This window comes from Dipodomys ordii, unplaced genomic scaffold (assembly GCF_000151885.1).
Source record: "Dipodomys ordii isolate 6190 unplaced genomic scaffold, Dord_2.0 Scaffold24, whole genome shotgun sequence".
Taxonomy (NCBI): domain Eukaryota; kingdom Metazoa; phylum Chordata; class Mammalia; order Rodentia; family Heteromyidae; genus Dipodomys; species Dipodomys ordii.
Genome location: NW_012267240.1, coordinates 18,324,172 through 18,351,978, shown reverse-complemented (window position 1 = coordinate 18,351,978; position 27,807 = coordinate 18,324,172). Strand labels below are relative to the sequence as shown.

The 27,807-nt window shown below is 40.0% G+C and overlaps 1 protein-coding gene across 11 annotated transcripts in view; it reads left to right on the top strand.

Moving 5' to 3' along the window:
* The window catches only part of Celf2 (CUGBP, Elav-like family member 2), a 162,791-nt gene extending 138,688 nt beyond the window's left edge, over nt 1-24,103 (top strand). For 2 of the 11 annotated variants that reach the window (XM_013014667.1, XM_013014666.1), the window contains 4 exons: nt 5,133-5,264; nt 11,144-11,341; nt 15,488-15,631; nt 18,772-24,103. In XM_013014667.1, the coding sequence (XP_012870121.1) occupies nt 5,133-5,264; nt 11,144-11,341; nt 15,488-15,631; nt 18,772-18,899 (602 nt within the window). In that variant the 3' untranslated portion in view covers nt 18,900-24,103. The remainder of the gene's footprint in view (nt 1-5,132; nt 5,265-11,143; nt 11,342-15,487; nt 15,632-18,771) is intronic. The other 9 variants (XM_013014671.1, XM_013014670.1, XM_013014668.1 and 6 more) reach the window with 9 other exon arrangements.
* Nucleotides 24,104-27,807: the final 3,704 nt, after the last annotated feature.

The following is a 27,807-nucleotide window of genomic DNA, read 5'->3' as shown; positions in this document are numbered from 1 at the left end:
GTACATGTCAGTGACAGAGAAATTCTGCCCTGAGGAAATGAGGGGAATTAGAATTAGAGGAGTAGACATTTGAGCCAAATTTTAACAGTTGGTAGAATTTTTGTAGGTAGAAACAGAATGGAGACATTTAAGTATCATACATGGAATATGAAGAATTTAATTCACAAGCTGATATTCACTTCATTTTTCACAAGTATGAGATACATTAAAAGCCACAGCTAAGGGAGCCAGGACTTGTTCTTACAGGTAGTAAAGAGCCGCTTACAGATTTTAACCCCAAGCAAGTCCTGACTGGACCTAGGAACCGATCTGATGTGAAGGAGAACAAAAGGGACTGAAGATGACCTCAGCATGCTGTTTGGGTGACCAGCGAGCAGTGTGTTCACTAGTGGTGGAGTATTAAGGACAAGGAAACCTTTGTACTGTAAGATGATTGGACACATATTGCAGAAGCCCATGTAAACAGGCTCACTAAAGTGTATCCACCACCAGCAATTGGCTTCCTGACCCCCAGGCATAGTAGAGACTGGAAGAGTGGGCTGAGACTCCACTGCAGAGAAAGGCCTGTGGGTATTGTGCTAGAATCGAGGTGGAGAAGGGGAAATCCCTGGCTGATGACTGTGCTTGTGGGACAGACAGATGGGTGAGGAGGTGGAAGGGAGATCCCTAGTAACCAGGGAAGACACACAGAGGGGCAGAAAAGGATTTTACAAAGTTAGCATTTAGGTGGTCCCTTCCTTCCTGAGGTGTGGTCCCACGCCAGTGGTAGAGCAGACATCTCAGCTCTGTAGTGATATGAAACTAGAATTAAAGAACTTTTCTTTTGAAAGGTGATTGAAACAAAAAAGTCTATAAAAGTAGCAATATCACAAGAAAAAGCTAAATTTGTCTTCATGGACATAATGTAGTCATTCTTGTCGGTTAGAAGTGTGGGGACAGAAGAAACAAGGAAGAGCCTAGGGAGAGGTGGAAAGTGAAGGACTTAAGTTGAGGGCAGGGTGCAGGGCTGCAGCCGCACATGCAGCAGGTGAGGGAGCAGTGCCCAGAGAGCCCATTCACTGTTGCCCTCACAGAGGAGCGACCACAGTGAGCTTGCCTCTCCCTCTCTTGCTGGGACCAGCACATAGCTGAGGGGCAAAAACCCAAAATGTTGCTGAGTACATAGATCATAATCGAAAAAGAGAACACCTGAGGCTTAGCCATGCACTGAGTCAGTCACAGAGACATCCTCTTCAGAGTTTATCCCCTACTGTGAGGCTGGATGCAGATGTTGCTTAATTGTTCCATTAAGGGAAAGCTCCTTGGAAATCATGCCTTGAGTTGTTAAACCTATATGTAGGATCAGTAAATGTGTATCCCAGTTTCATACCCATTCCCAAGACCCACTCTTAGGAGCTGTGCTTAAAATTGGTTAGTATGTTTCCAAAACTGATAGGTACAGAAAATAGACACTCATCCAGGAAGGAAGTATGGACTATTAATAACCTTTAAAATGAGGAGGAGGAGAACCTGAGCCTCTGAGACTTCAGAAATTTGGCAGGATTGGGGAAATACCAAGAGTTGAAACAGGCAAAGCATAGAGGAGGTAGAAGTGGGAGTAATGTAGTTCAAGGTGAGCCAGAAAAAAACAATACCCAGTTTCAGAAACAAGCCCAGGCATGGTAGCATAAGTCCGCTGTCCTGTTTGTGCAGGAAAGCTGAGGTAGGAGGACCACAGTCCAAGGTTAGCCCCAGGTAAACCCAGGAGACCCTACCTAAAAAAAGAGAGTGTAGCTCAAAAGGCAGTTTACTTGAGGCTTTGAGTTGGAACTCCAAAAAGAGTTGAAGCAGAAAAGATAGTTATCTCACAAATAGTAGAAAACCTAGGTCTAAAAACAAGAAGACCTCCTTCCTAATTAAGGTAGGGTTTAAGTAAAAGTTCAACAGGAAGTTCAATTGTATATGTTCTTTAGGGAACTGAGTTATCAGAGTAATATCATTGTCTCAGTTGTAAAATAGTTCAGCTTCACTTTTATTGAAATATTGAGGTTTATATGTGTCCATATATGAATTTATGTATTTACACATATATAGTGGTATTCAAGTACATGGGACAAATTATTTTGGTATGATACTAAATATTATTCTGGAGAATTGCAAACTAGGTTCAAGCTTGCTACTTGGCCTGTGTAGTGAAGGAAAAGCAGTACAGCCATTTGTGGGCTAAAACATCATCCCATAAGACTGTCAAGTAGTGAGATCACACAGCCTCAAACCTTTGACACCATTGTCTTACAGTCTCCTCCCTCCCAGTCCCACTTCCCTCTGCTCCCTCCCCACCAAACATGGTCTTTTCAGAACTAAATTAAAATGAGAAGTGTGGTTACTGTAAAATAATGAGGCCCCTTGGGAGAAGAGGCAGGCTATATTGAGTTAATGCCCTAGGATTGTGGTTTGCGAGTGATGATGGCGTCCATGTCACTGCATAATTACTATCCCCCCTCAAACACCCTGCGCTGTTGGCACACAGCTCCCGCGCCCATGGAGGCAAAATGGCAACAGCAGGCTCCCACGTCCTGAGTATTTGGTAGGTACAGGCAATTTTCTGAGTGTATTTGGTAAATACAGGCCGTTTTCTGTTTACAGTTATTTAATTTCCTGAGCCACAAAGTTGCTTGTGCTTTCAGCAGCTGATTATTGTATGGGAAGTGGCTAATGAAGGCACTGAAGGCACATTCTTGCTCATTCCTATTCCTATTGTTTTAAGTTGCTTAAAGACAGTCTCTGGATGTCTGGAGAAAGTGAGGAGGGGGAGAGTCAAAAAAATTGTTCATTTATTCTCTAGGAAGTGAGCTAGTTTCTGAGATAGATTTATACTACACACTACCTGCAAACAGGGACAAAAGGCAAGGGGCAATTTCTTCTTGTAGGAAAGATGTTTTAAGTGAAGTAGACCCACAGTCCCTTGATGGCCAGTTTTCTGTCACTTGGTGAATGTTCCTTACAATTCAGCAGTCAGCTTTGCCCCAGGTTGAAAATGCTATACAGTATGCCTTCTACAAAAAAATAAATAAAAAGAAATGTTAGGCTGGGTGTAGTGGCCTACACCTGTAATTCTAGAGAGGCAAAGATATGGTTTAAGGCTAATCTCATAAATAGTGACACTTCATCTCAACCAATAAGCCAGGCATAGTAGTTCTGTAAGCCCAGCTACATAAGAGGCCAAATAGAAGTAACTGTAAGCCCAGCTACATAAGAGGCCAAAAGTAGATGGAGCTTGACCACACCTAAAAAAATAATAAATCATGCAAAAAAGGATTAGGGTGTGGCTGGTAGAGGGTCTGCCCAAGTTCAAATCCCAGTTCTACATGGAAGGAGGGCAGGAGGGAGAAATGTCACTAGGTTTACTTTGTGTGTTTCTGACTTCAGTTCAAGTGACAAGAAATTTGGAGCTGAAGAACTTCATTAATTCTTATAAGATTTCTGATAGCAATGACTGGTTGTTTTGTTGATCTAGGAATATCTTTCTTCAGGAATATCTTCCCTCATTTTCAGTAGACAGTTTTGATGGATAAAATTTTTTGTTATAGCTATCTTTTCTTCACTCTGAACATATTCTGCAGTCTATTAAATAACTCCATTGCCTCTGCTGAGAAGTCAGTTGTGAATCCACTGGAGGACAGACTTTATTGCCTCAAGATTTTCTCTTTGCCTTGTCAGCATTTCTTTTATCACGTATCTGGATAAATATCTCTTTGTGAGAAAGGAGTGCTTTATCTTATTCGGTTTGTTGATTTTTTTGATATGTTAATTAATGCTTAATTAATTATTAGCCATCATATCCTTAGACATTTGTCCGGTCTTTCCTGTCTCTTTTGGGCATGTGTACTGCAGGTATGCATTACAGTACAGTGGCAGTATGCTCACTAGTGTGCCATATTTCTCTGAGGCTCTGCCCACTTTCCTTTTTATTCATACTTCTTCGGAATGGACGCCAGTACTTCTTCATTTTTTGCTAGTTGTATCTACTTTTGAACCCTACAGCAGTTTTTTTTGTTTCAGTTTTTACTTTTCAACTCTAAAAATGCTAAATGTGAGCAGGAGAAGATCTTCTGTCCTGTTAGTTTCATGGGAAAATATGTTAAGGCATACAAGGTATTTTTATAATAAGCTATTACAAATATTATTATTAAAACAACAACTAGTAAACTAGAATACTCAGAAATTAGCGATTAAGGAAAAGAAGGAACCTAGAAAAGCACCACATTGGTGTTGGTTCACCCTTAGGAGCTTTTGGCCCATTGATAAACTTCTGCTTCCCATAGCATAAGGAACACAAGGACATTCAGTGCAAACCTGAGGTATCTAATAGGAGGCCAACCTCATAAATGAAACCCAGAAAGACTAAACTCTTAATGGACAAGAGGGACAAGAAATGGAGGAAGGGGTATTTGATGTAGGGGGAGCTGTTTTGTTTGTTGTTGGTCTACATTTCTGGGAAGTTCTCAATAATTAACTTATTTTGTATTGCCTTTTTCGAATTTTCCCTCAGCAACTTCAACTGTGTGTGTGTTAGACATACTCCATACCATACCACTTGTTTTCTAGGACAATTTCTGTTATGCATAATCTCCACACAAAAGCGACTCACAAAATTCTCAAACTATAAAGCCATGGATTAGCACTAATTTTGTTATGTACATAATAGTTCTGTGGGTTTTAATCCCATGTCCATAATTCTTAGAACTTCATGCTGAAGCATATATGAGTAAAAGTACCAAGGCTAAAATTGAACAAAAGGAGATAGAGTTAGTCTTGAAGAGCAGCAAACACATTCACTGCATTGGCAGAACAGAGCTGTGATGATTTTGAGGATGAGTGTGGTGGTGAACTGAGGGCCTTGAACATGCTAAGTAAGTACCAGTCTACTGCTAAGCTACATCCTTGGCCTATTACGACAATCTTTGTCTTTAATCATCTAATCTAATTGTTAAAATGACCAGGAGTAGAACTCCATTTGCCTTTCACAGGACAAAGACAAGGGAGGATCAGGGACTTGCAACAATTCAATGACTTAGCTTGTCTCTCTATGATGGTTACAGCTGCCTTTGGCTCATCTTGTGCTTTTTCTCTCCTCCTCTTCTGTTTTTCAGTGGCTGCTTCAACCCCCAACTCCACTGCTGGTGCAGCCATGAATTCCTTGACCTCTCTTGGGACTCTGCAAGGACTGGCTGGAGCCACTGTTGGATTGAATAATATTAATGCACTAGCAGGTACCATAAACAGTGAGTATTTGCTGCTCTGGTGGACAGCCTTCCCCCAAATTCTTCACAGAAAATGATCATCCAGAAATGGCCCTAAAAGGATACGGAATGGGGAGAACTAAAACTTGGGATGGAGGAGCACATGCTTTACCAGGCAGACACTAGCCCTTTTTGCATTGCAATGCCCAGCCAATTACTACTACTTACAGCATTTCTTTCCAGTATATAAGTCTTTGTCCACAGATTGCTGTGGTTAACAAATAGCTTCAGTGGTTTGAGGAGTTTTATTTGGTTTTGGATTTCCTCTACCCTACTTTAGGTAGTGTGGTATAGGAAAAAAAATGGTAGAGGGGAAGGAAGGTAGGAAGCTAGCATCCAGCTCTGATGACCAACTACTATCAGAGCTCAGACAAAGCACTGCTCCCCCCACCCCTTGCACTGCAGAATATCCATGTGGAAATTGAAAATTCTGGATCAGATGATCTTAAGGTATACACACACACACACACACACACACACACCTTTAAAATCCAAAGATTCTTGCCTATGTAATTGAAACCCTCTGTACGATATTTTCACAATAAATAATAATTTTGGAAAAAATTAAAAAATTCAAAGATTCTTGACAAGTATGCCAGGAAATGAAAGCAGGAAATGAAACAGAGTGGAGAGGATGCATGAGTGTCTCCAGGAAGTAGCACAGAGCATCATTGCACTGGTGGGTGAGGCAGGTAGCTCACCAGCTTACCCTTGGTTCTGAAACACATAGACTCAAGCCGTGGAAGAACTTTAGAGTCTGCCCTACAAACCCAACCTGTACCTATTTTTATCATTTTAGATGTCGATAGGGATGTGTTCATGACTAAGTTGTAGACTCGCGCTGGGTAAGGTCCTGTACTGGTTAATCTGGTCTTCAGGCTGGGACCAGGGAGTCCATGAGAAACCAAGAGAGCTTCTGAACCCAGTTACATACTGTACAACCCAGGGAGCCTTGCATTAGCTTCCCATTTCGATTTTATAAAAATCCAAGCCTCAAAAAATGGGCTGGAGCATGGCTTAGGTGTAGAGAGCCTGCCGGCAAGCACAGCACTCTAAATTCAAACTCTAGTGCTGCAGGAAAAAAAGAAGAAGAAAGAAAGTCAATAAATGGGTCCTTATTAATATGTGCCCTATTTTAAGCCATCATGATTCAATAAAAAGTATACCACTTTGAAAAGCCCATACACTTTAAAATTTTTAAAGGACAAAGAAAACAACAATCCCTTATTTGTTTAAAAAACAACCTAAAACTCATTGAAATTAAAACTAACTTTACAATCCTCTTAGGAAGAAATACATCATATGTTTCAAAATAGGAAATTTCAGATAGTGTTAAATCTTTTCAGATCTCTGGGAAAACCAAACAAAAACTTAGAATTGAGTTTGATCTGCCATAAAGAAAAGAAAAAAACATTTTGCTCCCAAATGTGATGGCTGTAGATTAACATACCATTCATAGTCTGGTAACCACATGACAGCCAGCATGTTGTACTCCAGTTAAAACTGCCTCTAGTTTTTACATTTTTCAGCAGCCCCATAGAAGTCTCGTGGCTGTCACTTAACTCCCGTTTCTGGTACAGCTCCTTTCTGACCCTGTCCTTCACCTAGGTTGGATGTGTGTGCTCGTACACATCCCCTCATGCTGCTTCTCTTGCCCCAGGACCTAGTTCCCCTCAAACAAGGACTTTGATTTGATCGCCTGCCTGTCCTTGGTCTGCAGAGTATCAGGCCAGTGGGATGGTTGTCCTCCTCAGCACGTGCTCATGATTGCTGTTTGTGTGTCCTCGTCTGTGTCCTCTCTACCTGACTCTGTTGTATGTTGCTGGACTTTTCCCATCCTTAGTGTGAGGACCCAAGGGGGACTTCATTGAATGGTAGAGGAACCATAACTAGTTATTGTGTGAGGTCTTATTCAAATTTTGCTCTGGCAAGGACAGCTAGCTTAAATTGTTTAATTTGGTTTAACAAAGAAAAAATTTCACATAATCCCTACCAACCAGGATGAACAAAAAAATGTTTTTAAAAAAATAAATCATGCACAAATGGAAATATGTTCTTTCTCGTTTGGTGTCACTACTACAGAGATCTTGTTACAATCTCAACATTGATTTGGAGCTAATATTTGCTACTTGTCTCAAAGTGGCAAGGGAAAAACCTTCCAGGAATGGAGTATCCTCTCAGATACTCCTCCTTTCCTATTCCCTAATGAATGGAGGGGCTAAGTAACAGTACTGCTCCTCCCTAAAGATAAAACATGAATCAGCAAGATTAGAAGAAAGAACATGAATAATTCAAGACTTTTCACCTCTGGGTTACTTGAGGGTTCCCTAGGCATGTTTTGTATATTAATATCTGCACTAAGATAAAGTGCTTTGTGTTTATATACTCACCAAATAGTTATGCTCAACAAATAATCTGTATCTGATTTGGTATGTTGAAATGTAAGTTAAGTACAACCTAATTTTTTCTTGTTTCAACTGCATTAATTTTTCTAAGTGGCTTACTGCACAGTGCTTAAAATTATAATTGGTTGAATATAACCAACCACAAACACCTGGCAAAAAGTACTTATAAAACTATCTTATGTGAAGCAGAAAAAGTAAAAGAGGCTTTGGTCACATTAGTGTGACTTTTCACTCTTAACTTGCATTGTGAAATGTTTTAATCCATATTCTTACTCACACAGGTACATAGCACATATGTGTTACCTTATTAATATGGGGCATATGTAAATGTGCCACTAATTGTGCTCATCCATCTACTCTGACCCCATACATCTGACACTTAATTCTCACTTAGTAGCTTGTAGCTTAGAAGTATGTCCCTCATCTATACAAAGGAAAAACCAAGCCCCCAAAATAGGTTGTATACTAAAGAAAAAAAGGCAAGAATGTGCTCCTATGTTTTCTCAGGTTTGTTACCTGATGCAGTGGCTTGCATGCAGTCTGCACTGCTCCTGATTCTACTCTGCGGTATCATCTCTATAGTGCCCCCAAATGCTCATATTTATGGGTATGTCTGTCAGTTTAGGGATGCTAGAATGATGAAGGTAGAGGACTCAGTAATCAGACCACAAGCTGATCATATTGTCAAACCAATTAACGAGCCCTCCCTCACAGAACTTTGCCACTTCTGTCATTTTCTTCCAGCCTTTCTCATCTGCAAATCTAGAATAAATAGGAGATCATCAAGCCATTTGACCTTTTTAAAGAAGAACCCTGTTCTTTTTGAAGTGGAAGCATTTTTTGCAATTGTCTCAAACCTTGTCTGTTGTTCAAGACTTTTAGATACCTATAGTTGAATTTACAAGTTTTATCTCTGATACCAGGTAATTCCCAGGAATCACTACTTGAAATTGAAATCTTTATTCTGCTATATAATCCATTACTTATATTACCCTGGATTTGGTAAACATCTCACCCCAGATTTTCCAAGATAATTTGGGGTTTAAATATTCATAATATTAGTACTTATTAAAAGTTTTAAGGCTACATCATAGAGAAAAAAAGCCACAGGCTAGAAAGAACAAGCCCTGTGTTTCTTACATGCACAGGTCCCTGACTAGTCCTCCCTCTGGCACTACAGCCCATTTACTTGTTGCCTCTCTGCCACTTCCCTCACCTTCTCTCCTGTCTGCTTAAGGCCAGCCATAACTATCTTACACATGAATGACACTAGCAGAAGCAAACAGAACTGCTCAAAGAACATACCCTCCTTCTCCCCCCCCCCCCAAGGTTCAATCCAAACACAGCCAACTCTGAAACAGGAAGGAGAGAGGACACTGCTAAAGCTTTAAGCCTCACAAGAATTCTCTTAGTCCTGAAACATCTTTACAATACTTCAGGAGAAAGAAGTTGATTCTCTTTCTGTATGAAACAAAGTTGGCAAGAGAGTTAAGAGAATCCTCCAAACCTGGACAATAAAAAGAGACCTAAAACCAGAGGGAAGGGAGCTCGGGTACCAGTGACAACAAGCCCCCCAGAAAAGCCAAGTCTCAGAGAATGCGGAGCACAGGAAGGCATTCCTGCAAGGCTTCTGTGAGAAGGTCACCATCTGACAACTGTGATATGAGAATGGAGCTTAGGCCTTCACCCAGCTCTGCCACACATCGCTCTGTAGGCTGTCATGCACATTTAGAACTACACACTTTGCCAAGAAGTCACTTCTGGCTTTCAGTTTCCACTGATACAGGAATTTGAGTTTCCAGAAGGCTGATCCCATTTGATCATCAGCTGTTAACAGACTTAAGGTCCTTTTCAGAGGTGCACCAACAAAGGTAAAATAAGAGAAATTACTCCTCTACTCTTTGTCAGTCATAATAATCCAGGATGAATACAAAGAAAAGAGACAGTGAGGTAAATGTGATTAGTTTGTGCCTGAGGTAGGCTAAGTAAGAAGACAAACTATTACTAATCTCTTTAAACAGTACTTATTTGTACCAACAAGAAAGAAAGAAAGGAAGGAAGGAAAAAGAAGGTTAAGAAAGAAAAAGATTCCCTCAAAATAAAAATTTAAGCCAAGCTCTGTAATCCTAGCTACTCAGAAGGCTGAGATCTGAGTAGTTCTGTTTGTTTGTTTTTAAAATTTTATTGTAAAGGTGATATGCAGAGGGGTTACAAGGTACCTAAGTAAAGTAATGAGTACATTTCTTTTAAACAGTGTTAGCCCCGCCATCATTTTCTCCCATTCCCCCCACCTTAAAAAAAAAAAAAACTTGAGAAATGGCTTTAAGTGGTGTTCAGCAGAGCTTGGAAACTGCAGAGCCAGGGAGTGAGGCCTTGAGTTTAAACCCCAGTATTGGCACAAAAATATTCTTTAAAAAAAATTAAGAGGATAGATAGATAGATAGATAGATAGATAGATAGATAGATAGATAGATAGATAGATAGATAGATAGATAGATAGAACCAAGGCAATTGTGGTGTCCTCTCTTCCATTTCCTGAGTTCCTATTGAAAGTTAACATTCTGTGAAGCATTGCTTATTTTGGCTCATTACTCAAGGAAAATGTGGCATAATCTGCAGCCAAAGAATCAAAAGAACAACGGGTTAACCTGCAGTTCCCATTGGCTAATAGCCAGAATCCACCTTCCAGACATGGCGTGAAGATGGCTAGAAAACATGATACTCTTTGATTTGTAGAAAACAATTACCTGGGCACTGACTTTGTGTAAGTGCATGTTATGCACTTGTGTGCCTTTGCTAGGTAATAAGTGGCTTGAGTTCTCTGTGGTTTATGGGAAATACCCATTTCCTCCTCTTCCTTGACTCTAAATCAACTAGCTGTCCTGATGCCTGACAGCGTCCTTCCCCTGGTTAGAAAAAAATAATAGCACTACTGCCTCACTGGTGTAAAACCAGTATTTTACCATTGTCCTCATCCTATGGCTTAAGGAGAAAGTTTTACCCTTGCCTCCTTAACCCCTTTGAACTATCCAGTGACTCCTCAAAGAGCCCAATAAATGGATTTAAGTACATAGATTTCACATTCCTCTGCCACTAATATTCTCTCACGAGCTGCTAGGCTCTGAGAAGTAGAAGGCATTTGTTTCACAAAGGTAAAAATGGTACTTGCCAGCAGCACGCTGCATGGAATGAAGGTGTACTGTCTTACATGTAGTGCCTCAGAGAATTTGGATCACTGGTCTAAGGACTGACAGTTATCATTGCTTAGGTCTTTTTTGCCCATTGTTATCATTTATTTCTTCATGGCTTCGTTTTTTGGTTTTCTGTTGGCTTACTCAGTGTGCTAGCTGCATGCACTTGATGTTGTACTTGTGTAAAATGATTCTCTAACTTCCTTTGGAAAGCACTAATGAATAAGTGCTATTTCTCTTCTCTATTGTTGGGTTTTTTGTAAAGTTGCTCAAATGCTCTCAGGTATGGCGGCTCTGAATGGAGGACTTGGCGCCACAGGCTTGACGAATGGCACAGCTGGCACCATGGACGCCCTCACCCAGGCCTACTCAGGAATTCAGCAGTATGCGGCAGCCGCACTGCCCACTCTGTACAGCCAGAGCTTGCTGCAACAGCAGAGCGCTGCGGGCAGCCAGAAGGAAGGTAGGTACCTGCCTGGGGCTCGGGGCAAGACCAGCCTGACCTGCACTTGCCTTTAGAGCACACTGAGAAGATGCTAGAGCAAATTACTGCCATAGAGAAGTCAATTGTTTAGTTACTAGTATTCTTATTTTAAAACAAACCTGGAAGCATTGGCCTTTTATTCCAGTCTTCTGATCTTGTATGCATCTTTCAATTTTTCATCCGTCTCTTAAGATGAAGTTCTCACCCATTATAAGCACTTATTAGCTGCTGCCATTAAAAAACTGCCAGGAACCTCCCTCTCTCAAATCAGCAGAGTCCACCAGCTTCTCCCTAAGCAATAGAAGGTAAAGCGCCTCTCCTGCAGTCCCCAATTCTCACATCCATGTGCTCTGTGGTTTTGTGGCCACCCCTTTGCAGGCAGTGGTCCCTACACTAGTGATGAAATCCACTGCTGGGAGTGACTTGTTCTCTGTTTAACTGGGGATCCTGGGGAAGCAAGCAAGTGGTTGATTACTTGTTTCCCTACAACAGGGCAAAGTGAACTTCAGAAGTTAATACTAAGAACAGCTTAAAGCTGATGACAAAATGGTTAGTGACCTAATCCAAATAAATTTCTTCCTCCTTTGCCCTCACTCCATGGTTTCAGACTGCTTTTATTTGAAAATTTCAACTTTAAAGACAGTGTTCTTGTAAGAAATAAAATAGTTTTACGCAGTGAAGATTTTTAAGGCGACACAAAAGATACTCTTTTCTTAAAAGGGGGTGGATTGATAACCAATTTTAAATGAAAAATATAGGAAGCTATGTTCTTTTTCAACACTCCAACTGTGACAGTTATTTGCAGGATTTTTAAGTGTGCTCAAATGTTCAGACAACTGTAGTTCACCAGGCATGCAAAAGAGATGGTGCATCATAAGCACCCCAGGTCTTCCCCCAAGAAAAGCATGTGTTTATTTGGTCCCCTTGGCATCTGACTACTACAGTGACAAGACAGGGCAGGAGAGATCCTGAGAAATGATACACTGAGACAGAACCCACAAAGCTATCTCTCCCACAAGGCTTTAGAGAAGAGAATGCCGGTCGCCTCATGGTTATCTAGCATAGCCTTAAAGCAGTAGTTTAAGAACTACTACTGGGCCCTGAAGCGTTCTTCTGAACTGCTTCACCCAGACCACTGCCCTAAATTTCTTTGTGTTGAGTTTTAAAGCTTTACAAATGTGAAACATATTATTTCCAGGCTGGGAATGTGGCTTAGTGGTAGAGTGCTTGCCTAGCATGCATGAAGCCCTGGGTTCAATTCCTCAATACCATATAAACAGAAAAGGCCAGAAGTGGTGGTGTGGCTCAAGTAGAGCACTAGCCTTGAGCACAGAGAGGCTCAGGGACAGAGCCCAGGCCCTGAGTTCAAACCCCAGGACTGGCAAATATATATATATATAATATGATAGATATTTTATATACATATATAGTCAACTCAAAATCACTCCAAGTCTTTGAACTCCCAGTATCATGGTAGCTTGGTTTAGGGTTTATGTTTGGTGGCAATGATGAGTTCTGTTTTGTTGGATTTCATCATCTCTCCTTCTCATATGTCTCTTTTGATTACCCTCTCACCCCATTAACATAGCTCAAGATTCTAACCCACCTAATAGTAGCTTAAGAAGGATGTTATTTCAAAGGCAAATTATACCAGGAAGAGGAGAAAAAATGAATTCAAATACTAAATACATTAGTAGACTTCCTGCTCAACAGTTCTATCCTTTAGACAGAATTGAAAGGCAACCTGAGATATTTAGTCACATACGTGGTGTACTTTCCCTCCATGGGAACAAGAGCCAGTCTAGCTTTGCAAAGTAATGGTTTGGTTTTTCTCCAGCTAAATTTCCCAAAAGATTATAGCCGCCCAATGTTTGTCATTCTTGTCTGACCACTTTTCATACCTTCCCATCTCCCTTTACTTGAAGGAAGCAAGTCACACATAGGTAGTGAGTGCTTCCCAGCAAAGCGCCAGTCAGTGCTGGTGTTGAGTACAGCTTTGTCCTTCCAAAGTATTTGTGCTACATCAAGTGCCCTTTGAGAATACAGAGCATGTGACATGAGCAGTGTAACAGAAAGCCTTCCCCAGCTACTATGACATGTGCTAGGAGAAATCAGAGGAAAGAATGACTTGTGGAGAGGTTTGGTTTTGGGTTTTGTTTTTTGTTTTTTGGTTTTTTTTGGTAGAGATAAAGAAGAAGGTGACTCCAGTTGGAATTCTCAAAAAGGGAATTGAGAGAAGAGATTATTATTTTGGTATCAACAGCCTGATACACATAAGAAAGGTTCTGCACATGAAATTACCTAGTCTCATTTTAATTTTAAAAATTAAAGGGATTTGAAAAATCTGATTTGGGATGATGAAAAAATAGGACATTGGGGGACAGGGAGCCAGAGAGATCATCACCCTAGGGAAATGATAGGCAGGAAGACAAAGCTACATCTGGCTTTTCTGGCTATCTCTGGCCAAGATTCAGACAGAAAACACAGCATTCTGGAATAACAGGATATTAAGTCAAATACATAATCTGTCCTGGGCATTAAAATGGTATGATCTACTCAGGCTTTGCAATCGAGTCCCATTAATCCTCATCTGTTCTTTTAGGTCTTTTATTTAAGGGGAACATTAAATTGGGTGGTACCAATTTGAGAGATAGATAGATAGCAAAGGATGTACTTGGCACAGTGGCACTTACAACAAAACATCCATTTCCAGTGTTTTGGTTTTTGCATCCATTCATATAAAACCAGGGTCTCAGTAGGCTTTAGTTAATGTCCATTCAAAACATAACTCTCCCTTGCACTGGATGTAGACAGTTAAAGGAGTGGTATAAGTGCATTTTTAATAGGTGCCTTTTTAAATGAGGAACACTGTGTCTCAAAAAGTTTTGCCTCACGAAGTTTTCTCAGTAAAAATGTACATCATTTTTTGTGACTTACTTTGTAGGGGCAGTAAAAGAAAGTTGGTTGGACATTCTTTGCAAAAAGGTTTAGTCACTTCTTACAAAGCTTCTTTTTATCCCCATTTTATTTTTCTTCATCCCACACACAGATACCTTTTTCCCATCCCTGGGGAATCCTTTGCAGCCTGTTTTCCCGAAGCTTCACAGTGGAATGGGGTAGACCTGGTTCCTCTCCCTTGAAAGACAGCTGCAGCTCTTTGAGCCAGACGCAGAGTTACTTCCCAGTTCTGTGAGCTCTCTTACTTCCCATTGTCCAAGTGGCATCTCTGCCCTGTTCTTTGTCCAGTTCTTTAGTTCCCTTCTTGTAAGTTTCAGAGAGATGATGAATGTCTAAATTCAGAGAGTAAAATAGAGATTGAAACTTAAGAGTTTATCCCCCTCCAATTAGTATAGCTTAAGATCTTCCTTATTCTGCCTTCGTTTCTAGTGTTTTCTGGGAAATGATGGGTAAAAGCAAGAACTTAGCTTAGATCAATGTCTTTGAGAAGATTCTTCATCCACCTTATCCATTTTCCAAGGTGAATTCCCAGCAGTACAATTCTACCAAAGTTGTGAGACTCTTAGCTACCTTTTCTCTCCATGTGTTGACTCATTGCCAGTCATTTCAAATAAAGATGATTATTGCCCTGTGTTAAGAGATTTAGCAAATCAAAACTGGCTGGATAGTGGGCAAATGACTGAGAAAACTGAGTAGCATGACTGCCAGATTCATTATTCTAAATTGCTACAATTTTTTTTAGAATACACAGAACATTCCTCCTCCTTTGAGAGTACACATCCGAGAAAAGCATGGCCACCCAGGGAAAAACCCATGGCTAGATTCCCTGCCCTATCCTGCCTACTATTACCATGTTCACCCCATGAAGAGAACTTGATTGTGCTGATGGGCATCAATATTTGTGGAACAGAGAAGACTGTGAAAAGAAAGCTATTCATAGCCAATATCCCTCTGGAAATTAGAAAAATCTGAAGGATGAGTGCTTTCTTGAATAACATGCCAGTCAGCACTTGACATTTATCCATCTGTTTTGTTTTTTGGTTTTGTTTTTTTTTCTTTTATAACAGAGAGCAGAATGCTTAGTCTGCCTATTAAAGTGTTCCTAAGAGGAGGCTTTGGAAACTCAGACTTGAGGGGAACCTTACTCTGATTTTTTCTTCCCTTTAGGTCCAGAGGGGGCAAACCTCTTTATTTACCACCTTCCACAGGAGTTTGGCGACCAGGACATTCTGCAGATGTTCATGCCTTTTGGAAATGTTATCTCTGCTAAAGTCTTCATTGATAAACAGACCAATCTGAGCAAGTGCTTTGGTATGCAAAAGAAACCTAGTTAGAATTTTGCAGTAGGTTTCTGAGTGAGGAGTCAGAATAGGACCTATCTGTGTGACGGCATTTCCTGATTTTTCTGGACCCACATAAACAGATTTGAGTGAAGTTGTTTCATCAAATAAAGCTGAAGGGCCATATAAAAAGGGAATCTGGGAATTTCCCTTTCATTAGGTAATATTCAAAGCTGTACAATTAAGTGGCATATATATGCATTTATATATATATATATATATGTGTGTGTGTGTATATATATATATATATATAATTACCTTTCAGCTGGGCGCCTGTGGCTCACGCCTGTAATCCTAGCTACTGAGGAGGCTGAGATCTGAGGATCACAGTTCAAAGCCAGCCCGGGCAGAAAAATCCGTGAGACTTATCTCCATTTAACCACTAGAAAACCGTAAGTGGTGTTATGGCTCAAGCGGTAGAGCGCTCGCCTTGAGCTGAAGAGCATAGGGACAGCGCCCAAGCCCAGAGTTCAAGCCCCACAATTGACCAAAAAAAAAAAAATTACGTTTCATTTTAGAGTAGTAGCTGTTTCACGAAGCCGTAAGATTTTAACTACCTTACAAATGTTGATGATACAAAGACTGTAGTATCCATACATTTGTACAAATTATGACATGGATGTGGTCAGCTTCTGCCACATTGCAGCTTCACAGACCCAGATGTTCCTGGCTTCATACAATATTGATGGCATTGTAAGGCTGGCCAGGGGCTTTATGGATAGAGCACACAGCAGTGTGTAACTGTCATCCAAACACTGGAAACCTCAGTTTTCCATGTCCTAAGCAGCTGCTTCCTGTGGCATTTGTTTTGCTTCCTGAGTACAGAAGACTCAATCATGTGCTGTTATATTGTTTGAGGATGGGTTGGGGTTTCTTGTCTGTTGGGGGAGGGGGTTCTTTTGGTGGCACTTAGGTTGAAGGCCTTGCCCTTGCTAGGTACTCTTTGAGTCATGCCCCAGCCCTGTTTTTGCTCTAGTTATTTTTCAGGTAAGACCATAAATCTCTCACCTACACCTACATTATTACTATACCAGCTTGTTAACTGAGATGGAGTCTTACTAACTTTTTGTCCTGGTTGGCCTTGTTGGTAGTAGACAGTAAAGATACCATAAGGTAGATATGGACTAGAAAAAATACATACAAGTGTATGTTATAAAGAAAAACACATCTAAGATAGAGTGGTTCTCAGATAGCTAAAAACTCAGAAGCCCAGGAAAAAATTTTTTAGCTCCTAATACATTTTCATTTCTAATTTGTGCCATCGTCCTGGGAAGTCCGAGCCTTGCTGGTTTAAGGAATTAGTAAGTCAACCATTTCAAGGCACTATTTTTACCCCGGTGGAAAGGTATCCACCTGAACCTATTATACTCCTGCTACTGCGCTGGAACCTATTATAAAGCCCTCTGTAATGGACCATGACTGAAATAGAAAACAAGTTGTTGCACAGTATGTGTACATGTGTATGAGGGTGAGCTCACCTCTCACACAAGGCTTTGGGACAGACTTTTTATATTTCTCATAGCTCAATAATCCTAAGCTTATTTGGAAACTGGAATAGGGACCTTGTGAGGGGACTACCCCAGATCTACAGTGTGGCTCAAATGGTAGAGTACTTGCCTAGCATGCCTGTGGACAAATTCAGTCCCCAGTACCAACTTATGATAGGACACCCTATTAGTTCACAGATTTCTTTAACCAATACAATAAGCTATAGCTGTGAGAATCTACAGACAGTTATTTGGCATTAGGGGCTGTATTTTCCATTTTTATTTAAAAAAAAACCTTGCATCCCTAGTTTCTCAGTGATACAGCCTAGTTTCTTCATGCCACCAGTTACTAGATTGCTAGTCATTAAATGATACCCATTTCTTTCATCATTCTTCTTACCCAGTTTTGTTATTCCTCTCACTCTTGATCCATTTCCATTCTTTAATCATCTTACTACTTCTGGATAAAGAGCAGGAGAAAAGAGAAAATAAATAAAATTAGAGCAAAAATCTTGGGTTTGAAACTATATGTATTGGGAGTTAAATTTTTTATTTTTATTTTTATTGGCTGAGAACTCTTCTCAAAGTATATATGTCCTTTTCTTGTTTGTAATGGAATTTTCTCTTTAAACTTCAGTAGCATATGGAGATCCTTAGTACATAACCTTCTGAACAGCTGATGTTCAGAACTGAAATTAAATCTGAATAATAGTTTTCTTTCAACACCTAAAGTCAATAGGAACTGTGTAAGCTCACCACTTACCTCAGCATTAACGAAAGCTTTGCCTGTACCCTGCCTTAGGCCTTACCCTCTATTGTTAAACTACATATGAGAATTCCTGTTTCTGAGAGAACATACCGAGCATCATTTTGTCTCTGAAAAACAGAATATGGTTGTTATTACATACAAACATACTGAGAATTTGCTGAGACAGCTGCTCCTGAGCCAGAGAAAAAGGCTTTTCTGTCTCAGTAGTAACTACAGGATGTTAAAACTCAGGTTTTTTTTCTAATTCAGTGTATTCACTAAACAACTCATCCTATAGCTAAACAGGTGTGGACTCTGTCTGTGGGTATATATGTCTCTGTATACAAAATTTGGCCTGAAAGACAGTCATGGTCTTGGGAGTTTGCACACATTGTTATCCAGCCTCTCCCTTAACTCTCCTGCCTTTATGCTCACTCGGTTGAGATATGTGAGTTTTCTGGGAGGCCATTGAGCCCTGTAATATTGATGACACTGCTTAAATGACAAGTGCTTATTTATGTACCTGGAATTTTTTTCTAAAAGAACTCTAATGGATTTTAAAGCATAAATGTGAATTGAAAGCATTAAAGAGACTAAATTCATTCACAAGTGAGTTTGAGATTCAGTTTTCTGACAAGTTTTGTCATACTTAACAAATTATCACTGTGACTAGCTCTTTCATTCCCTTGGTGGACATTTTCCTTGCTCCCCCTAACACTCGAGGCATACCCTAAGTCTAGCAGAGCTCAACTGAGACCATGTGACTGGACCTATTCTCACTTGCAGTTGCACTATGTCAGCCAATCCCGAAATCCCTGATCCCCCTTCTCTGCTCCCTTCCATCTTGACTACCTCTTTCCCTTTTGTGTTTTCCAGGTTTTGTTAGCTATGACAATCCAGTCTCTGCACAAGCTGCAATCCAGGCTATGAATGGCTTTCAGATCGGCATGAAACGCTTGAAGGTGCAGCTGAAGCGCTCCAAAAATGACAGCAAACCTTACTGATCTTAACCCCAGAGGCTCCCTGCTCTTATTTTAGCTTTCTTAGGGTAAGTCCCATGAGCCAGCCTGTTCTCAACAGGGAAGGCCTAAAGAGGAGGACCACATTGCCAACTTTTACCAAGAGAGACAGTTATTTTTACAATAAGGCCTCCATTTTCCCCTACCCATCCCCTCTACCCCATTTGCCATAATTAAAACTTGGGCTACCTTGTTTCTATTAAGTTCCTCCTCCAGTTGTGCCACTGTATTTTCCTTTGTTTTGCAATTTGAATCTCCTTTTACTTTTTTTTTGTTTCCATTTTTGCTTTTTTAAAGAAAAACATACACAAATAAATGACATCTTGAGAATTTAAAAAGGCAAACAAACGCTAATGTGCAATTCTAACTCTGAAACCACTGGTGCCCCAAGAGCACTGCCTGGAGAATTCACCCCTCCTTGTCCGCGCCCGCCCCTCTGGAGGGCCCCCAGCGTGTAGAGTTGGTGGCCTAGCAGAGGGAGAAGCCAGGAGAAGCACTTAAAACAACACAAAACGTCTTTCCACTACATCGGTTTGTTTTAATAAGTAGGATTTTATTTTAGGGTTCAAAGAAACATGACATTGGTCAGATTATTACACTGGTTGTCTATTTTGTTATTGTTTTATTTTTGTTTTTAGAAAGGATTAATGTAAAAAAAGATTTAGAGATCTGTTTCTTAAAGCTACAGGGTTTAAAAATAAAATAAAAATGAGTGAAAATACTTGATGTTTCTTGAAAGATAAATTTAATAATAATAAATACATAAATAATACATAAATAAAAAAGAAAGCCACAGGCCTGTAAATTTTATTTGTAAAAAAAGCATTTCTATTTTTATACAAAATTTTTACTGCCTCAGAAATAATGGAAGTTATTTATGCCTATTGTTAACTTATTGGATACCTAAAGAGCAGTTCTCTGTCTAGCTAGAACCTTCTGAAGTAGTCTCTAGAGGAATTGTTCTAGGAATGGGCTTTTGTCGCCGTTGAACCCTACACCTAAAGTTCATGCTTTATCCTCTCGTTGTTTGTATCTGTCTGATTATTTTGTTTGTAATTTCCATTATCTAGTTTACAGTTCAGTCGTCTGACTTCCCCATATGTCACCTTTGTTGAAACTGGACCCTCTCCCCTGACCCTTGCCAGTCTCTCACCCCAAAACACATGGAATCCATCCCCTCTCACTCTCTCCAGATGGATTCTCTTGGGGTTTCATTGTGCTGTGGAAAAAAGAGTGTAAGAAATGCAAATTATGTGAATGGCTCATAGACTCCCTAAAGACCTAAGATTTGCATTAGTTTTTCTCCTGCACCCTTAAAAGTGATTTTGTTGCTGCTGCATAGATTCTGTGTAACTTTTTACTCTTCCTTGTTTTTTCCCTAGACATCTTCATGCCCGTTAGTTCATCGTTTGCCTAGCATGTCCCTGTGGCGTCTCAAAAAAGTTTCATCGTCCCGTCATTGTTTCTGATGTCTTTCTGACCTCACATCATATTTGGTTCTCCTACTGACCTTTGATCTAGTTTGACCTTTGAAATTTGCATGTGACCTCACCTAGCTATGAATTCTGGGAAGTCAAATGTGAAAAACATTGCTGCATTTCATGCAAGACTGAAATTATTAGACAAATTATAGAAAAAAAAACCTGTGGCAAAAATGTTTTTCTTTTTTTTCTTTTCATAAAACAGACTTGAAAGTATTATACAGGGATTGGCATTCTTCCCGGTCACTGGTAACAATAGCAATATGTGTCCAGGGACACAGAATGTTGGTTTCTAACAGACTACTTCCAAAAACAGTTTGAGAAAAAAACTGTCTGATTTTAAGTCTCTAGAGGTCTGTAATAGTTTTTACATTTTTCAGGCAGTGTAAAGTTTTTTGATAAGGCCATTTTAGGTGGCTCACTTTCTCATTAAGATATATATATAGAACCACTTTTTGTAGATTAGTATAAGAAAAATATTTACCCTGTTTTGGGGCAAATGCTACCTATTTGTGTCACCTTTTGCTGAACTGACTCACAGTTAGACAATCCATGGTTTAATGCACATGAAATTACCTATATTTTATACTGTTTCAATGTACAGGAGAAAGGTTACTGTAAACTGTGTTATGTTGGTGCTTCTGTGAATTAAGTTGTGGTTTCATCATGAGTCTTAAGGTCTTAATGTTCTTTGTCGATAAGACAAGTTTAGAATTGGTTTACTTAAAACAAAAAAGAATTTCAAAAAAAAGTTGTTTGCTTAAAAATAATTTCATGTGAGGAAAAAAAAAACAAAAACCTATTCCAGAATAAGTTTTGTGTTGGCTTGTGAAGCATTGATGTCATTTTTTTGTGTGGACTATTTAGATGTGTTTGTGTTCAGCAAAATGTGATGTTTTTTTCTTTCTTTCAAAGAAAAAAAAGTGAAAATATATAGTGCCAAATTCCAAAGGTACTTCCTTCCTAGAGCTTCAGTGTGTTTCTTGTGAGAAGTAATTTGATAACATGGGTATTTTATTATGTGTTTTGTATAAATCCCTAATATTTAAAAAAAAAGGTTAAAAGTTTGTTAACTTGCTATTCTGTGGTCTTGTTGCCTGGAATTGTTATTGTTTGTTACTTCTCTATGATGTTTTTGTAAGACATTGTATAAGTGCCCATGTCTCACTTTTTAACCACTCTGCACATCAATGCTGTGAAGGCAGCCTCACAATGTATTTTCTTCATAATACATGGAAACCTCTAAGGTGAGAAAGTTGTGAACTTTAACCCTTTCTACCCAGAGCTATCTGGAATGTTGGTAACTTTTTATACTGTCATCACTTCAGTTTATTTGGGGGTGTTTCTAATTTGGAATTTTTCCCTCACATCTTCTAAGTTTATTATTATTATTTTGCCCTTCAATTGAAACCCAGAAAGGAAAGGACAAAACAATGACACAAGACAAATTTGAAGAGAGGAAAACACTCTTAATTTTTTTCCTATACCAACTTCTTTATTTCTGGTCTTTTATTTTAACTTCCTAATGTGCTGCTGGAATTTGAATTCCTGATGTTTGTTCTGCGCTCCGCTCAAGTTTAAATTAACAACAGTCTACTGGACAAGCCCAGAGGGGCAGTAGGTAGCTTTCTGAGATTCTGTTGAGTGGTATTTTTCGTACATCTTGTAGGTAAATGACTTCGGAGGGTGGGGGTGGGGGAGGGAAATGGTCTTTTTGAGAAATTTTACTTTTTTACTGAACACTGAACACTCCTAAGTGTTCAGTCAGCCATTGTGATGCGGGCCCTGACCCCATGGGTGCAGCTGCGTGATCACGCCTGGTGTCTGCAGTGAGAAGCTCTTGGTCCTGCCCCTGCCTTTTGAGTTTTCTAGTTTAACGGAGCATACGTGGGGACTGGCCATGTAAGCAGAGCTTGATGCTTCACCACAGGTACTTAGCCACTTTTTAAAGTGTACTCTGACTTTGACTGTACAAACAGTTGACAAACGTTAAGGGCATATCTACAGCCCCAACAGGAACTCCAGCTTTCCTGAAAGCAGGCCCCGGAAGCATCTTGGTCTCAGCTCTCTTTTCCTGCTCACCCACCCTGTTTGGTTTAATATGTGTGGATGTGATAGCCTTGGGATGGAAAGGATTAGCCTCTAATGATGCAAAAAAAAAAAAAAAGTTTCCTTCTTATAGCACATGCACTTCTAATGAAATGATTTGTACTATCCTCACACGTGTTTACTACTGCCGGGGCCTTCCTTCATCCTTTGAGGGCTATTTTGTACTTCCTGCAGCACTCAGCTTAGTAACAAAAGTGATCTCACATGTGTCTCTCATATACCTAATAGATGGTGGAGTGTAGATACACACATAGAAACACAAAATTAGCAATCAAATCTAGTCATTTATCAATTACATAGATCTCAAAAACTCTTTTCTCATATTTTTCACTGAAGCAAACCACCCTCTTAACTCACCTGCATCTCCCCCGGAGGAAACCCAAGTACAGTTGACAGGTGCGGGGTGGGCACTTCTACTTGAGCATTTGATTTTTGCAGGCAATCAAGACAGTACACATGGGGGGAATTTTTTGTTTGTTTGTTTTGTTTGGTCTTTGCACATTTCATTGTTAGAAAAATAACCCTCCTCAGAGACAAATTGTCCTTTTATCTTTTAGTATCAAAAGGAAAAGGCTGCAAGGGTGCAAAGGGCCTGTGCCAGAAGACAAAACACAGGGAAACTGCTTTTTTAAAAAAATCAAGTGTAGAAATAGTCATTTTTAAACTAAATTAGAGAATTGTGGTAAAGTGGCAGTCCTCAAAGGCGTAACAAGTTCCTCTTTCTTTCACCATAGGGGTTATAGTTCTTTGGCTTGTGCTACTCTGGAATCATTTTACTGTTTGTTTTTATTATCTTAAGTGCTAATTAAAAAAGAAATAAAATCTTAAAAAAAAACTGTAGTTTCATTAACTTTTTGAATAATGTCATACAAAAACTGTATTTGTGTTTTTGTGCTGTGAAAATTGTTGTTTGTAGATTAATAATATCATTTTGTTTAGAATTACAAAGTAGTTTTTAAATATTGTCTGAGAAAAGCCAAAGTTAATGCAACATAGTGGAAACTGTAAGACCATTTGAGTATTGTTTCTGTTTTATTGATGCATTTGGATTTTGTTGTTTGATGGAATTTGAGCCAAAAAAATGCAGGCTTTCCTATTTCTACAACTGATTGTACTTATGCATTTTGTACCAGTGGAACTTTTTATACTGGAGATTAAAAAAATGGAAATTTCTGTGGCTTAACTCTGTGGCCACCTGACAATGACTGATTTCAAGTTTGATTTCTGGTCGATAGAAAGAAAGTTCTTTTGAGACTTAAAAACTTTGGCTTGATTTTTTTTTTCCCCTTTGCTTATATCTAGCATTAGAATTTTGTCTTAAAATACAGCGGTAAGTTTCACTTTTTATTCTGTATTGTGCAGTTACACAATAAGGTAATTAGATTTAGAAGTACTCAGTCTCTTTAAGTGGATAAATGTATTAGTTAAACTTTAGGGGTTTGCTTTTTTGCTGTTTAGATCAAAGTTTTTTCTGATTCTTCTGTCCTCATTGTGAACATAACCGTGTAGTTGAAACAGTCAAACTTATTTTTGTAATGTATGTTATTGTGTGATGCGGTTTTTTGCTTCTGTCTCCAATATTAAACCATTTTCCTAATACTTGTTTCTCTCTCTGCGTGTTGTATTGTTGGTAGTCATTCTGTGTTGGTGATGCATCTACACACCTCACTGTTTCACGTATGTTTTTTTTCTATATGTTGTGTAAAAAGATACAGTCGATTCCACCTAAGTGAATATCTGATTTGGGGAAAGAGGAAACTGCACACCCAGATACCTTTGATTTATGTACAACCACATTCTCTACTGCTTCTAAGACTGATCATTTTCTCCTATGGTTCACCTAAGTACTAAGTAACAGCCTCCTGAGGCGTGTTTGCTGAGACATTTCACAGTCTTGACCACACAGGTTCATTTATTCTAACACCTCCCGTCCCTTCTTCCCCATGAAGGTGGAGCACACACGTACATTACACCTCCTAAGGCTCACTAAAATCTGCTACTACAACCTTAAGAGGAAAAACCACAGACCTGGAGGGGAGGGGGTCCTTCTGTCTACCCCCAAGTCCAAAGCTCTTAGAAAATGATCTCCTTTTCAAAGGTGGCAACCTCTCAAGAAAAGGAAAAGTAAGTCTCTGTGTTCTGTCCATCAATAGATACATATAGAAAAGGCATTTACATTTACTTTTGCAAGTTCACCGAATCCAGCAGCAGCTTTAATTATTAAAACTAACAGAAGAATATCCAAGTGCTCAAAAGGAAGTTCTCCTCAGTCTGGAGCCAGGTGGGGGGGCGCCTCTCCTTGCTCAAGTCCCTGATGCCAAAGTCACAACATCATACAGATCCACACTCCCTTCTGCATGAACACATGAGTAAGCTGTGTTTCCACTGTCCGTCAACGCCAGAGATCACAAAGAGGACCTGCCTATCCTTTACATGCCCCCTCCATCAAGCCACAGGCCTCTGCCCATTCCTCTGCTCAGGAATCAGACTGCTCTTAAAGTGCTCTTAAAAGAGTCCGCCAATGTTTGCTCCCTATGTCTTCTAGCTCCTTCCAACTTTCCTGACACATAAGCTCTGCCTGCTGCAGGCCACAGAGCACCTGGTGCCAATGAGTTTTCTCCCTGCAGGTGCTTAAGCTCTCCTCCCTCTGGTTTCAGCTCCCTTCTGGTCCCAAGATTGTACTCTAGTCAGGTTGGCAAGAGAGGGAGTGGCCTGGTGAGGTGGAGGAAAGGTGGCTCTCTCCCTGGAACGCTAGACACCTCAGTGATAGTAATCTCACCAACCCCAAATCTGTACAGATCAGAGCTGACTACTGCAGACATTTCTGTTCTAAATCTCTAGCCTTCATCAGTGTGCCTCTGAAAACCCACTGTTTATATTAGTGGGGGAAGAGGGCTAAGGATGTGTTTCTCTTTTCTGGGAGGGAGGGGGTGGCACGAGGGAGGGAAGATTGGGGAAAGAGAATGATCAAATTCTTTCCAAGATGCAAGTGTTTCTTTTTTAAATGTATAAGTAAATAAAACCAACATTTGGCACAAGGCAAAATGTAAATAAAGGGAAAGACAAAGCCAGTTTTTGTTGTTTTTTCAAAAACAACAAAGTAATTCTCCAAAGAAGAGTACAAAAATGCTAGTTCCTTTAAGCATTTATGACTATAAAGTTGGTCCCTGCTTAAATGTGTCATCTTGATTCTGTAAGACACCATGGCAGTATAAGCAAGGTCTGTCTGCCATGAACAGACCACCTTGGGAAGCCACAGAAACATCAGTTCCTTGCTGATGGAAGCCACACGCCTGCTTGGCCCCCAGCAATTGTGTGCAATCCATGGGCTTGGACTCAACTAGCAGGCTAGGAAACACAGTAAACATAAGTGTGCTGTGAATCATTCCTGATAAGTGAATAAAACATTGTGACCAAACAATCAGCTTATTCACTTATCAGGAATCGACTGTTCTGCTAATTTGCTGTTTTTGTTTTTCCATTTCTGTTGTAGTTCACTATTTTTGCTGTGTTCTGTTTTCTCCTCTCATGCTTGGGCAGAATCACTGGGAATATTATCTTCATGTGACCATGAAACGTATTTATATCGAGTGAAAATGATTATCATAACAAAATCTATGCACTTGCTATCAGGAACACAATACTGGATGTGTCTTATATATATTGAACTATATAGTACTCGATTTCTTAAATAAAGCTTAAGAAAGGACTGTTGTGTGTAAAGTTAATGTTTATTATTTTTCAAAGCAGTGTTTCTAAAGGGGTATTTTTGTTCTTTTAAGTCGAGTGATACAGGATATTTTTCATTAAAAGTCTATCATTGGCTTTACAACTTAATATTCAATAAATTGACTTTGGAAACAAAATGGAGTGGGGGGAAGTTCTTCTGAGTGCATTTTAACAAGAGTCATCTGGAAAACTATACCCTTACTGGTAATCATGCCAAACCTCCACCCAGACACTGTGGGAGGTAGAACAAAGAAACCCCTTCCCCTCCAAAAGACCACTAGAAAGCATCCACCCCAACCTAGAAACCCCAAATGGCTTTCTGAAAAGTGATCTCTTTAGACTCAGACAAAAAGAGACAAAGGAGAAAGGCAGATCCAAGAATACTGCTGGCTTGCGTCAATACTTTGCCCGAGTGTGGGGACACTAAAGCTGTGCCCTACTGGAGAACAAAAGCAGTTCTATTCAGGACCACAAAATGAGAGACAGCAAGAGAAAGCATTTGATCATTCTGGATAACAAGGATAAGATTTCAAAGTGGTATGTTAGAGAGAGACAGCCTACAACAGTTGCAAGGCTTAAATGGGAGGCCTGCTGCTTGGCCCTTTGAGGAGTATTTTTGAAATTTCTCCTACAGGCTGTCAGTATGAACAGAATGGCATTTTCTGTTGGATTTTTTTTTCCCTTGCTTTGGAGTTTTATGATGGATTTGCTTTTACTTGCTTAATTCTTTGATTCCAGGAAAAACTGGTAAATTCCTACTTGCTGTTAACATAGACACCTAATCTTATTCTTACCAGACAAATGGTATTCATCCCTGATAATAAAGGACACTAACTCCACTGATAAATCAACATTCTTCCATTTTCTACCCCCACCCAGCCCATAACTCCTCACGAATTTGTCACATACCCCAAAGTCAAGAACTTCCAGTAAAAGTGAAAGATTAGAAAAGGAACCAAGGGATAGGAAAAGTAGCAAAATGAAGGGGATATGAGTATATTGCTCTTGCAGGCACCCACCGCCTGGGGTGGAGAGATGTGACACAGAAAACCTGGCCTGTAGGAACAAGACTCAGACATTTAGGCACTGGCTGCATACAGAGGTGCCCTAGGAAATCCTTTCTCAGCCCTCCTCCCCTGCCTGCACCCACACAGCTAGAAACACACACACACACACACACCATCTCTTTTTTTTTTTTTAATGTCGGTCATGGGGCTTGAACTCTTGAGCCTGGGCACTGTGCCTAAGCTCTTCAGCTCAAGGAGAGTGCTCTACCACTTGAGCCACAGCACCACTTCTGGTTTTTTGATGGTTAGTTAGAGGTAAGAGTCTCACAGCCTTTCCTTCCCAGGCTGTCTTTGAACCTCGATCCTCAGATCTCAGCCTCCTGAGTAGCTAGGATTACAGGCGAGAGCCACTGGTGCTTGGCACACCCCGCCTCTTTTACTCAGGGCCTCTCACCTGGTAGGCTGGTGCCATCCTGCTGTTTTCCTCTGGTTATTTCTAGGACAGGGTCTCCTGGCCCTGTCCACACCTGAGCCATGATCTTCCTACATTTGGGCTTCTCGTCACCA